Source organism: Equus asinus, chromosome 2 (assembly GCF_041296235.1).
Source record: "Equus asinus isolate D_3611 breed Donkey chromosome 2, EquAss-T2T_v2, whole genome shotgun sequence".
Taxonomy (NCBI): domain Eukaryota; kingdom Metazoa; phylum Chordata; class Mammalia; order Perissodactyla; family Equidae; genus Equus; species Equus asinus.
This window is the reverse complement of record NC_091791.1, coordinates 161,706,553-161,720,618: the sequence shown is the minus strand read 5'-3', so window position 1 is coordinate 161,720,618 and position 14,066 is coordinate 161,706,553. Positions and strand designations below refer to the sequence as shown.

Genomic DNA, 14,066 nt, shown 5'->3' with positions numbered 1-14,066 from the left:
TCTAGTTATGGCATGTGGAATGCTGCCTCAGTGTAGCCTGCCATGTCTGCGCCCAGGATTCAAACTGGTGAAACCCTGGGCCGCCGAAGCAGAGCGCAAGAACTTAACCACTTGGCCATGGCGCCGGCCCCTTTATTTTTCTTTCCTTTTTGATTCTCACGGTATTTGTACCTATGACAGTTATTTTTATTGTTTCATATTTATTTGTGTATTTCTTTCCTCTCCAAATTTTTTGAGAACAAAGGGTCACTCTTTTGGTTTCTCTAGTGCCTGGCACGGTACCTGACATAGTAGGCATTCAGAGAATTGGTTGAATTAATAAAAACAACTACCTATTACTGCTATCTTAGGGACCATGCTAGAGATGCTTGTTAGCACGTGGATAAATTACAGTGGTCTAATAATGAGTATGCTTGCCTGTCTCTAATAAATGTGGAATTCATTTCATTTTGCATGTTTCACTCATGTTTTCTTACCTGTAATACTACTTTCATTTTTGGACTTCTACATAGTTTCAGTTGTTTTCCATCTCCTTTAGACCTCCAAGACTTTTTCTAATATGACCCAACCCTTCCAAGCAAACCATCCCAGAGATATGCTGTGTTTATTCCTCCCCTGTGATTTTGAGTTCTCCATGGTTCTTAAGGTTTGTAAAAGTTCTACTTAAAGCTTACGCTGCCTCGATCCATGTTGCTCCTCTCCTTCTTGGAGCCTTGCAGCAGTAACAGCTAATACCACAGGTTATTGGCTGTACTACCTTGGGTGAATCGTTTCAGCTGTCTCTGAGCTAGTTTCTTCTGGAACATGGGAATAATTCTTCCTCTTGAGTTGCTGTACAGATTTGGTATGATGAGTAGGAAATTTTCCCTAAATTTAGTCATTTAGAGACTACTTTTATAATCTTTCCATTTTTATGTGTCATCTTTGCATTTATTTAATATTTTTTCTTAAATTGAGTCACTGCTTTTCTGGTTTCCTTTATAAAGGAAACTTTGTCACTAAATGAAATACCAGCATGCTTGCCATAAATAGAGTATAAACTAAAAATAGATGTAAAACAAATGATATTAATCTTGCTAGATACTGTTACCAAGCAGAGGCTCTGAGCCTGTTAAAAAAGAGATCATCAAGTTTTGAAGAGATGTTCAAGATAGTCTAGCACAGACATAAAAAATGATATTTGATGAAGGGCTTCGACTCTGTTTTAACAGGATTAAGGCAGGGGTGGGTGGAGAAGGTGGAATCACATCTTGATAATCTAAAATCACAGTTAAAACCTACCAAGATGTTCAGGACAAAATGAATTTAATAAACTTTTAAAGGTAAAATTATAATAAATGTTTATGAATACTTGTATTCTTACAGAAGTAATCAGAAGTATAAAAATAACAAAAATAATACGGTTACTAAACTTTTTCAAATATTAAAAGTAGAAACTTATTTACTGTTCTAGGTGGATATCTTTATCTCTTCCTAAGTTCTCTACCCTTTCAGGCCTGACTGTCTATTGGATTCCGTAACCACATGAGCTTCCCTTTACCTTCTCATGCTGGGGGGGTGGGAGCACTGAAGGGAGATGAGCTGTGTCTTAATGGGGTAAGTAGTGTTTCTGAGTTCTTTATGTTTCAGTAGCCGTGATATAACCATCTGTTGTCACTGTGTGGTTCCACGCATCTGATATATATTTTGCTGATTCGTAATTTATTTCATAAATGCCTTGTTGTAGTTTCTTTTACCTTAGTTGTTTCATCCCTGGATAATTAAGAGTTAACTATATTACCAATATTTGTTCTTGAACCTAAATTTTATAAACAACCAGCATAATGTAATAGAAAAATCAGAATCCAAGTTCAAGCCAGTCTTTGAAGTTTACACTCAGTCTGCCTTGGCCAAACCATTGAGCCTAACTTACCTTTAGCTTCTTTATATATTTCCTGCCTGTATCACAGGTATATCATGAGAATCAAATGAAGTATTTGAAAACATTTTTAAAACTGTAAAATGTTATTAAATGTAAGATACTGTTATTACCACCATTCTTCTTTAGTTTCTTATGTTGAATTTGACTTTTCAACTAGATTATGAGCTTCTTAATGTCAGGAAATAGCTTATGCTCATTCCCTTATTCCTCACAGTATCCAACACAATTTTAGGCATGTTTAAAACTTATTGAATTAAATTATCATTGTTATTTGAATTGGAGTCATTAATAAATTTGTACTGGAAATGTATTACAGGCACTCCTGGGTAATTACTATTATAGTTATTTTATCAAAAAAATCCCAAATCATGTGTTAATGCATATTTAGTGCAAAGTGTAAATGTATCAAACTTTGAAGTAAGACTAGTAAATCAAACTATTAGTATCAGATGATTGTACATTTTTAAGTCGATGTGTATATCAGTGCCAAGTATTCACCCACGTTACTTTTATGTTTTCCTCAGTATTATTGTACTGCAAAATGTTTAAAGTTTAAAGTTCTAAGAAATATCTCCAGCTACCTAAATTCTAATTTTTACCATGATTATTTGCACACTACAATTTTTATTATTTCTCTTGATCATTCCATGGCTTATCGCGGTTTTCTTGAGTCACCATTTAATTAGTATCTACCATATCTAATCCTCACAATAATTTTCTGTGGTGTAGTGTTATTCCTGTTGCATAGATAATAAATTAAGGCTAAGAAATATAAAATAATTTTCCCTGAGTTACATAAATAGCGTATGGTAGAGCTGGATCACACCTGAGTGTTACCTGCTTCTAAATCCTGTGTTCTCTTTCACTGTGCCTCGTGTTTGCTCCGGGACAGCTGCTCAGCTATCACAGTGGGCCCCCCTTCACCATCTTCATTCGTCATCACCATCACCGCTCTTCTCCCAGTCTTCCATAACTCAGTAAATGGCATTTCTGTTTGTGTAACTGCTCTGGAAAAACCTTTGACTCCTTTTTTTCTCTCCCACCCCATATCCAGCTCTTATGAATCCTTCCTTTGAAACATATCCAGCATCTGACCACTTCTCAGCACCTCCACTACTTCTGACCTGATCCAAGCTACCATAATCTTTTCTTGGACCATTGCACAAGCCTCTGTTTCCTGCTTCCTCACTTGCCTCCTGTAGTCTATTCTCTAGACAACAGCTAGAGCCTTCATGTTAAAACATACAAACCTTCCAGTAGCTTGCTACTCAAAGTAAAATCAAAAGTCCTTACTGTGTCCTACAAGGCGCCCTACATGATCTGCGCCCCATCCACAGCACACATATCCATCTCTTATCCCATGTCCTATCACTTTAACCCTGCTCTTCTGTCTGGTGACCTGGCCTCCTTGCTGTCCATTGACCGGGCCAACACACACCTGCATTAGGGTCTTTGCACTAACTGTTCCCTCTGCCTGGAGTGTTCTTCCTGCAGATGTTTGTATGGCTAGATGCCTCACTTCAAGTTTCTGCTCAAATGTCACATTATCTGAGAGACTCTTTTAGACTCATTATCTAAACGAGCACACAAACAATCCCCCCTACTAATTCTCTCTATTCCCTTACTCTGCTTTTTTGGTCTGTTTTATAACTCTTATTGCTCTCAACATATATGTTGTTTGTGTACCGTTGGTCTCTCCCCCACTGAAGTGTAAGCTCTTTGATGGCAGAGATTTTGTTACTACATTTCTAGTAATTAGAATAGTGTTTCCTATGTAGACAGTGCTCAAAAAATACTTAATAAGTGAATGAAAGAATTATAAATTTTAAAGTAACATGGAATTACTTTTGAAGACTAACTCATGAGCTCTCCTTCCAGAAGGTATCATCAGCCTGTCGACTTTCACCATCTTCACTAGATTCATCATCATATCTTTCTGAGGTGTCTGAAGTAGACTGATAATTGGTTCTCCATTTTCACTCTTGCTCCCTCCATAATCCATTCTCCAATCAGCAGCCTGCATCTTTTAAATAGTTAATCAGACTTGTCGTGCCGCTAATGAAAACCTCCCAGTTGTTTCACATCAATGCTACAAAATGTAGCTGCAACCTAATTTGCTGACCTTTTTTTTTCAAACCATTTTCTAACTCTCTGTACTTTAGCCACATGGATGTTTCCCAAGCATACCAACCTTCTTCCCATCTTAGGGCCCATGCATAGCTAATCCTCTGCCCTGATAGTCTTTTTCAAGATCCTTACATGTTTGTCTGCTTTACATGCAGGTCTCATCTTATAGGTTACCTCCTCAGAAAGGCCTTCACTGTCCACCCAATCCAAAATAACCTCCCATTCACTCTTCTTAATTTTGGCTTATGCTAAGTGTTCTTTATTTTTCCATATCTGCATCAGAACAGGAAATTTGTCTTTCTTATTTACTGCTCTCTCTCTAGAACGTAGAACAGTGCCTGGGACTTATTAATCACTCAGATATTTAAATGGATGATTGGATGAATGAATGAATAAATGAAGCAAGCTGTATAATAGTCATCTGGAACATTTGGTAAACCTGTAGAATCTCAGGCTCCTCCCATAAGATTGAGTCATTAGAGTTAGTTGCGTGACCCAGGAATTTGTGGTTTAAAAAATATTCCAAATGATTCTTTTGACTAGTCAAATTTGGAAAATATTAGTTTAGTGGAAATATTGCTGAGTCAATGAATGAGTAAATGGGAATGATGATCCAGGGAGTTATCTTTTAACTTTGGTATATTGATATGAATTAATTGTACATTTCCCAAATTGTATACTATAGAACACTAATTACATTAGATGTTTAATGAAAAACGAGTTATCTCTTCTGATATATTTAGGATTGCCAAATATTATATTATTCTTTTGGAGATTAGCCAGGCAGCCATTAGCATATTGAAGGATATGAGAAGTTATACATTATAGAAATCTACTTGACTGTTAAATAGATTTGCCACACTTACCTTCCCTGCCACAAACCATTTTCTCACCAACTCTCTATTAATATACTAAAGAATATGCACTATCCACTAAGGAATATGCACTGTACATGAAGTACAGTCCGTGGTTCAAAGCTGCTACCACAGCTTATTCTTTCCATGGTTAGCTGTCGACACAAATCGCTTACGTGGCAGATAGATTGAACTAAACTGTAAATGTCAGCAAAAACTATCTTTTTGGGGCGAAGAAAACTCTGAATACCTTTTAAAAATTATATTCTTATTAAAGATTCAAATCAAGATCTTTTTTTTTGGCTGAGGAAGATTCACCCTGAGCTAACATCCATGCCAGTCTCCCTCTATTTTTTTTTTTTTGTTTTTAGCATGTGAGCCACCAGCACAGCATGGCTGCTAACAGAGCAGTGTAGATCTGTGCCCAGGAAATGAACCCAGGCTGCCTAAGTGGAACACACTGAACTTAACCACTAGGCCACCAGGATTCTTTTTTTTTTTTTTTTTTTGAGGAAGATTAGCCCTGAGCTAACATTTGCTGCCAATCCTCCTCTTTTTGCTGAGGAAGACTGTCCCTGAGCTAGCATCCATGCCCATCTTCCTCCACTTTATATGTGGGACGCCTGCCACTGCATGGCTTGACAAGTGGTGCCATGTCTGCACCCAGGATCTGAACTGGCGAACCCTGGGCCACCGAAGCAGAACGTGTGCACTTAACCACTGTGCCACCGGGCCGGCCCCTCCACCAGGATTCTTATGATGATGATGCTGCTTTGGTTTTTTAAAAAATCAGAGTTCAGAAAAGTAGACATGTTAAGACTGGTGATTTCAGGTGTTTTGTATCCTGAAATAGGTTTTTTAGATAACTTTTAGATAATATGGGCTGTAGCATAACAAGCTAATTGTCCTGATATATATGCACTTGATCATACCTACTTCTTTCTCTAAACATTAGGCACCAGTTTCTGCTATTGATCGTGTTATTTAGTGAAATTCCTGATTTTATCCTTAATGAAGACTAAAACCTTCTACAGTGAGTTTTAGCTGCAGGATACTGGCTAGTCTTTATGTGCTTCAAATTCTCTACCAAGAATGGTAGATAAAGTGATTATCAAAGGAAATACAGAAAAAGGCGATTGCTATGGACAAACTAAGGGAAATAATAAGGCTCTTCAGAAAAACTATTTACAGAAGCAGTTTTGCAAGTGAGTACCACCCACAGTCATTTCTCTCTCTCTCTCTCTTCTCCAGGGCACATGGCGAGAAACTAAATAAAATCTTTGTTCTTTACCATTTACCCAGGATAAATGAAATATATTGAGCAAATGCCTATTTGTAAAACTATGTGACTACTGTTACAAAACAATATTTTCAGTTCATTTTTCTGAGTGCATTTACCTGTTGTGAAAAGGTGTACATTTATTTTTTATTTGAACTACCATTTTGACTGATAAGAGTATCACAGGCTTTTGATTATAACCTGGTTATATTATAGCCTAGGAGTAGCTTAATTTAGGAAGGCCGTTAAAAATAGTCACGTTATTGCCAAGTTGTTCCTATTACAGGAGGTAATTTGGTTAAGATAAATGTCATGTTGAGTAATATTTAGGACAACTCCTAGTCTTAGGCAAACCTGGGTGTGCCCTCGCTAATGAGATAGGCAGGAAAAATGTTAAATGGGAGAGTTCAGCTATAGGACAATAGAAAGGTGCCCAGACATATCTCAGAGCAGTGTTAGGATGACTACACAATTTGGATTGCATACCCGGAAACGCCCTTCAGCTTAAACCCTTTTGCCAATTGTGATTTTTACAGACATGGCTAGTTTCATTCTAGTAAGTGCATGAACCTGTTTACTCCCAGATTTGCCCTTGTTTCAGCTTTTACATGTATTAATGAAGCATTTACAGCTTCTTGGAAGTTAGTCTTCAAATTACCAAATAAGCGTCAAGTAAAGATTGCCCCATGTTCCTTTAATTCTAGTAAGTGAAGAACAACAGTCTAGGTTGAACTTGCAGAGAACTACACAAAGATTCATTTCTACTCATCTCAAATATAGGAGGGTGTTCAAAGAAAGAGTCCTGACTTGACAGGAAAATGCACATACATCATGTATGCACAGCTCAGAAGGCAAGGAAGTATACAGTACAGAAGGAGGTAATTCATTTTTGGGGAAAAAAAGTCATTTATATCCCCCCCTGTAAATCATACCTACTGTACCTGAGTTATCTGAGAAGTTTGTCTATTTTTATTCATAGATAGATTCCCTGGCAATTCCAGGTAGCTTGTTTTAGGCTACTCTACTTTGTTTTAGAACAAGAAAGTTAAAATTACAGAGTATTGAGAAGCATGAACATAGGTTCTCAAAACGTCAAGACTCTATCTCTGACTTTTCTCTTTTGGCAGTAATGTGATGTATCTTGGCCACCATTAACCCAGGCATTCATCTTCTCAACTATAAACTATATTAAGATCTAAGGTTCTCAACTTTGTTCTGTCCCAGCACACCTGAGAGATAGAGGCATTCTCATTAATGACGGTACCTGGGAGTCAGAATCTTGAGAAGGGGCGTTGGCATGATTTTAGCAAGAAAAATAGATGATACTGATAACCCCTCTCCAACTTTTCCTTTAGAATCACTAGAGTAGATCCATGATGACCAAAGTTCTTCCAGTTCTAAAAGTCTGTGATTCTTTGTCTACTCTTCCTTCCATGCTATTATGTACCTGCTTCCCTATAGTGCTAGGGCCCAATTTTTCCCCTACATGAGAGAGCGGCTCTAATACATTAACTTACTGTGGAACTGTTAGTCCTACTTTGTCTTACGTGCAAGAACAACCCCATATTCATTACTTAGATAAGTAAGGCAAGTTTAAATTAAAAACTGGGAATTCACTTGCTGGTATGTTGGGGACAATATTTTAGAATACAAAAATTTGGAATTTTTTTTCAAAACTAAATTAAGGAAGAAGATCTTCTAAAAATATATCTTAAAATGCTCATATAGCATTTAAAACTTGAGTTGTAGGTTCAGGTTTCTACCTTACTTCTTCCTTGATTAGCGTATATAGAGTATACTCCAGTATGCACTACACATCAGAAGCCAGACTTTGTTAAGTGTTCTGATTGGTTATTTCTGTTGAGAATGCTTAAAGTGTTTGATTTAATTAAATTATTTATATGAAACATTTCTATTTATAAACACCATGGAAAATATTATTTGAATTTTGTATAAAATAGTAATTCTAAATCTTTTTGTATCTTGGACCTCTTTGGCAGTCTGAAGCCTACAAATTCATTTTCAGAATAATGTTTTTAAATGTGTAAAATAGGGGCTAGCCCGGTGGCATAGTGGTTAAGTTTACATGCTCAGCATCAGTAGCCCAGGGTTCACAGGTTCAGATCCCAGGTGCAGACCTACACACCTCAAGCCATGCTTTGGTGGCGTCCTACATACAAAATACAGGAAGATTGGCACAGATGTTAGCTCAGGGCCATTCTTCATCACAAAAAAAACAACAAAAATAAATGCATGAAATAATATACACACATAAATACATATATAGGATTAAAAAGAACCCTATTATACTAAAATACATTTATGAAAATATTAAATTGGTAATCTAATAAGTGTTTCTTTATCATTGCATTGAATAAGACCTAGCAGCCATTCTAATAACTACTATAATTTCAAAGTAGTAATGGACCTGAAAGATACTATGAGATATATGCAACAATTGTAATATGATGTGAAAATAACTGCTATTTATTGTTGACAAAAATCGCAAATACTTTATGTAGTTTGTTGCATACATCACATTTGGAGAAAAGATTAAACTTCAATTAGAGTTAGTGAAAATGAAGATGTAACTTTTTTCCAATAGTTCACAGACCCTCTGGTCCAAAATTATTTTTATTGCCCCAGACACATTTGAGAAAGCCAAATGTTATCCGCAATATCTCAAGAGACTTAATCTTAGAGTAAAATGGAGCTCAGAGTCTTTTCCATATTTAGCCTTTAATGCTTTTCAAGCATTTAAAATAAACAAGTGGTTGGTTGTTAAATGGTGATTGTCAATATCTCTTGCATTAGCAACTTGGCTTATTGCCACTAATTTAATTATAGATTCCTGAAGGAAGAGATATTTATAAAAGCCAGTTTAGTCATTTCATCTTAAAGTCAAATCAGAGCATATGTGCTAGTAGTAATGAGTGCTTTACTTGTGTCTTGACTTTGAGCTGCCATGGTCAATATGTTCCTTTGTTAGTGAAGAGAAAATGTAACTCATGTCCTAGGCCCTGAATCAGCCTTCTACTTTATGGAACTATTATTGCTTGGTCAAATTTGTGTGATTATTTTTTTTACTTTTTATTGTAGTAAGATATATATAACACAAAATTTACCGTCTTAACCATTTTGAAGTGCACAATTCAGTGGCTGTTAGTTATATTCACAATGTTGTGCAAACATGACTACTATCTATTTCCAAAGTTTCTCATCACTCCAAGCAGAAACTTTATACTCAGGAAGCAGTAGCCCCCCCATTCCCCCCCGCCTCCCCAAGCCCCTGGTAACCTCTACTTTCTGTCTCTATAAATTTCCCTTTTCTAGATGTTTCGTAGAAATGGAATCATACAATATTTGTCCTCCTCCATCTGGCTTATTTCCCTTACCATAGTGTTTTCAAGGTTCATCCATGTTGCAACATGTGTCAGAATTCGATTCCTTTTTATGGCTGAATAATATCCCATTGTATGTATATACCACATTTTGTTTAGTCATTCATCTGTTGAAGCACACTTGGGTTGTTTCCACCTTTTAGCTATTGTGAGTAGTGCGGCTATAAACATTGTCACAAAGTTCCTGTTTGAGCGCCTGTTTTCAGTTCTTTTGGGTATATACCTAGGAGTAGAATTGCTGGGTTACATGGTAATTGTATTGTTTAACTTTTGAAAGAAGCTGTGTGATTTTTTTTTTAAATAAATATCCTTTCATTAATGTTTCTTGAGCATTTAAAAAATTTTTTGCTTATTGCCTTGGTTGACTTTTGTTGCTGATTTTTAAGAAATTATTTGTTTTGGTCATTCATGTTTTCTTTTCTTTTCAATTGTTTGTTTTGCAGACCCGAGTCAGAACTCCATCACAGGGGAACACAGCCAGCTGTTAGGTATAGTATTACTGTGGGGACTGACGCTCTCTGAAGTCACCCCATCCCCCCTTATACTAACAGACATTACTCCCTTCTCTAATTCTATTTTCTATCCCTTCCTTTTCTACTTTTCATTCCTCAACTTTTTTTCCTGCTGTTTTTATTCCCAACTTGGTAAGTTTTAGGAAACTACTTCTGCAATTGATTGCTAAGACTCAATTTAGTTACATTAAAAAGTAATTTTACATAGTGTGTGGTTTAAAAAAATCTGTAAGAATTAGAGCTTTTTTCCAAAATAATTTTGGAAAGGATATTATAATACTCTACAATATCTTGAGCTTTGCAGCTATTTTGCCCTTTTTGTTATTTTTCTTGGTCTTTTGATCATCTTCTTTTTAATTACTGAAAGTACTTCATAAACAACATGGCTTTGGTGATAGAAATTGATGTTCTAGTTCCTTATCTATGAAATAAGTTATGGAAATGAATTAATCTCCTCTGGGTACAGCTTATTTAAATTTCAGTAAGCTTGTAATTTGACAAGAATTTCACAACATCTCAGAACTGATACATTTTTTTAAAATTTATATTTATTTATTTTTGAGGAAGATTGCCCTGAGCTAACATCTGCTGCCAATCCTCCTCTTTTTGCTGAGGAAGGCTGGCCCTGAGCTAATATCCGAGCCCCTCTTCCTCTACTTTATATGTGGGATGCCTACCACAGCATGGCTTGACAAGAGGTGCCATGCCCACACCGGGATCTGAACCGGCGAACCTCATGCTGCCAAAGCGGAACGTGCGCACTTAACTGCTGCACCACCAGGTGGGCCCAGAACTGATACATTTTTAAAACATACTCTGGTGAGGAATTCAGACAATAAAAAAAGTAAATATGAAGAAAGTAAAGTCCTCTAAAGTATCTCTTCTCCCCACTGCCTCTCCTCTACTCCCCTGAGGTACTTGCTGTTGATACTTTCTTGGGCATTCTTCTAGAAATTTTTAATTATATATGACTATCATTTTTTTCCTATCAATGGAGTTATATTATACAGACCATTCTGTGACTTCCTTTTTTTCAATGACCATTTTATTTTGGACATCTCATATCAATACATAAAGATCTGCCTCATTCTTTGTGATAGTAGAGGAATACAATGGAATACTATTCTATAATTTTAGTCAGCCAGTTACCTATTCATGAGCATTTAGGTTACTTCCAGGTATTCTACTGTCACAAATTATGTTGCAGTGAACATCTTGTACGTATATCCTTGTATTCTCATTGCCAGTGTGTGGGATAAATTCCTAACAGTGGGATTCCTTGGTCAAAGGGTATGTACATTTTCAAAAAGATACACCAACTTAAACTCCCACTGATAAGGAGTATGGAGGCATACTCAGCTCCCTATCATCAAAAGTAGGCATTATCAAACTTAAAAAATTTTCTTTACCTAATAGGTGAAAATGGCATCTTTAATTTTTATTTATGTTTCTTTAATTATGAGTGAGGCTAAGTACTTTTAAATATGTTAACAGCCATTTTGTGCGTGTGTATGTGTCTTTTGATTTGCAAAAAGTCCAAAGTAGAGAAGGCACTTGACTCGCTTGCTTATTAAAGGTTCAGAGTATTAGTTGAAGTGACTGGAATTCTCCTTTTCTGCTCTTTCTATGGTAAGGACATAAGTTTCTAGTCTTAATTTTCATTCCTTTGAGTGAGTTTATGTGCTAGAACAATACCTGACACCCTCGGCACTCGATAAATATTTGTTAAGTAAATGGTTTGACGTCAGCATATAGCTAGAAATCTGAGCACCAGGGTCCTAGCTTTGTGGTATTAAAGCTGTCACTCATTTCTTTTTTATACTTTTATGTTGTTCATACTGTTCAAAATTAGTCTTCTCTATATAAAAATTTTATATTTGGATCAAGAATAGTTAAGATTTCATTGAAAGATTTTGCCAGACCATGAAAAGAACATATTCCCCGTAAACTATTAAATTGCTTCTGTCTCTGATAATGCCTGACAGGTAAAGAACTTTGAGAGTAGGGACTCGTGTAATGGAGGTAGGGAAGGACTTAGCTAATGAAATGGACAGTCAGGGGATTTGATACTGTTCCAGGACTAAGCTGGATTTTGTTTCCTATTAAGCACTGCAGTAAAAGATAGCAGGCAAATTGTAGGTAAAAAGGAATAGTATGTGATTGTGAAGAAAGAGTTCTCTTAGTCAGTACAGCCGAGACCCCTAATAGTATTTGCAAAGAGGCTACTCCAGACAATAATCTCATTTGGCAACCTATGGTTGCATTCAATTTTAAATAAACCTGGGAATTTATCCAGAGTCTTCTAGCTAGATTCTCAGATAAGTTCATCCTGCTGCCCAGGGTTCTCTCTCCCAGATTCATTAAGTCAGATCATATTCTTTTTGCTCATGCTCTTAATAACTAACATCTTTTGTCTCCCATCCTAGGTATCTTTGTTTTAATGACACCTCAAAATCCTTGAAAGACTGTTTTTTTTTAAAAAAACGTTGAGTTTGAGGCTGGCCTCGTGGCCAAGTGGTTAAGTTGGCACTCTCTGCTTCGGTGGCCCAGGGTTTCACTGGTTCGGATCCTGGGCGCGGACATGGCACCACTTATCAGGCCATGCTGAGGTGGCGTCCCACATGCCACAACTAGAAGGACCCACAACTAAAAATATACAACTGTATACTGGGGGGCTTTGGGGAGAAAAAGGAAAAATAAAATCTTTAAAAAAAAAAAAAAGTTGGGTTTGCAAAAGAGTGAAAGATAATTTTTTGTTATATTTTCTAACCATTTTAGAGTTCCTCAGAAAAGGCATTGGTATTTTGAAATAAAATCTTGCCAGCTCTCTGTGAAAATCTCATTTAGAACAATTTGATCTAGTAGGTGAAAAACTGGTTCAGTTGCCTTGCCTGCTCAGTTGAATTTATAATAGCATCATAAAGACCTTCTAAATGTTTTTTCCTCTCAATGAGGTACAGTTATTTTAATATATCTATTGTTCCCACTGACTCGTCAGATCACTTGCAAAACTCAGGGTCAGGCTGAGGAGACTTATGGAAGGGTGAAGCTGCTGTTGTGATAAAAGAATCAAGCTGTATACTTAAGATTTATCAACTTCTCTGTGTGTGTGTGTAATAATTTTCAATTTAAAACATTTTAGAAATCAAGCAAATGAGCATTGGGCCCTGGCATTTTCACAGCAAGTTTTACCAAACATTCGAGGAAAAATAATCCCATACTTCTACAGTTTCTCTCAAGGAATAGAAAAATGAGTAAACATTCCCCAAATCAATTTGAGGCTTTCATAACCTTGATACCAAAACTTAACAATGATAATATGAGAAAAGCATAGGTCACTTTTACTTGTGAACACAGATACAAATATCCTAAACAAAATATTTGCCACCTGAATCAAGCAATATATTTAGGAAGTTACTCCTGTGACCACGTTGGGTCTGTGCTAGAAATACATGGTTGGTTTGCCATTAAAAATATATTTATATAATTCAGTATCTTAACAGATTAAAGGAGAAACATGGTATACTCATGTTAATAGATGCAGAAAAAGCATTTGATTTGAAACATATCCAATATTTAAATTCATGAGTTCATAATGATACTTTAAAATATTAATTGGTCACCATTGGAGTATTCTAGTGAACTACTTTATTATTCTGAGAATTGGTCAATAAAGGGAAAGAATGAAGTCTTTGTCTTGCCTCTAATTATACCAAGGGGTGATCAAATAATATATTAGAATGAATGTCTCCTTATAAAAGTATTTCATCTAATAAACAAAAGAAGCATAGCTAATAAATAGAATAAGAATATCACTATTTGTAACCCCTCTTAAATTAATGGTCTAGGGATTAATCATTAACGGTTACTAGTATCTCAAAAAGAAGGACAACCAGATGACACGTACCCCCTGATAGAACATCAAAATACCACTATGAAGAAGTTTTCCCCCACCCCAAAAAATACTGAATG

The 14,066-nt window shown here is 36.1% G+C and overlaps 1 protein-coding gene across 4 annotated transcripts in view; it reads left to right on the top strand.

Annotated features, from left to right (window-relative positions):
• Nucleotides 1-14,066, top strand: part of SLC12A6 (solute carrier family 12 member 6) — an 82,475-nt gene that overhangs the window by 33,070 nt on the left and 35,339 nt on the right. For 2 of the 4 annotated variants that reach the window (XM_014847288.3, XM_014847292.3), the window contains exon 2: nucleotides 10,026-10,070. The exons of 1 other annotated variant lie outside the window; for it this stretch is intronic. In XM_014847288.3, the coding sequence (XP_014702774.3) occupies nucleotides 10,026-10,070 (45 nt within the window). Of the gene's footprint in view, nucleotides 1-10,025; nucleotides 10,071-10,776; nucleotides 10,876-14,066 lie in introns of those variants that run through there. One more of the 4 variants, XM_044765211.2, reaches the window with a different exon arrangement.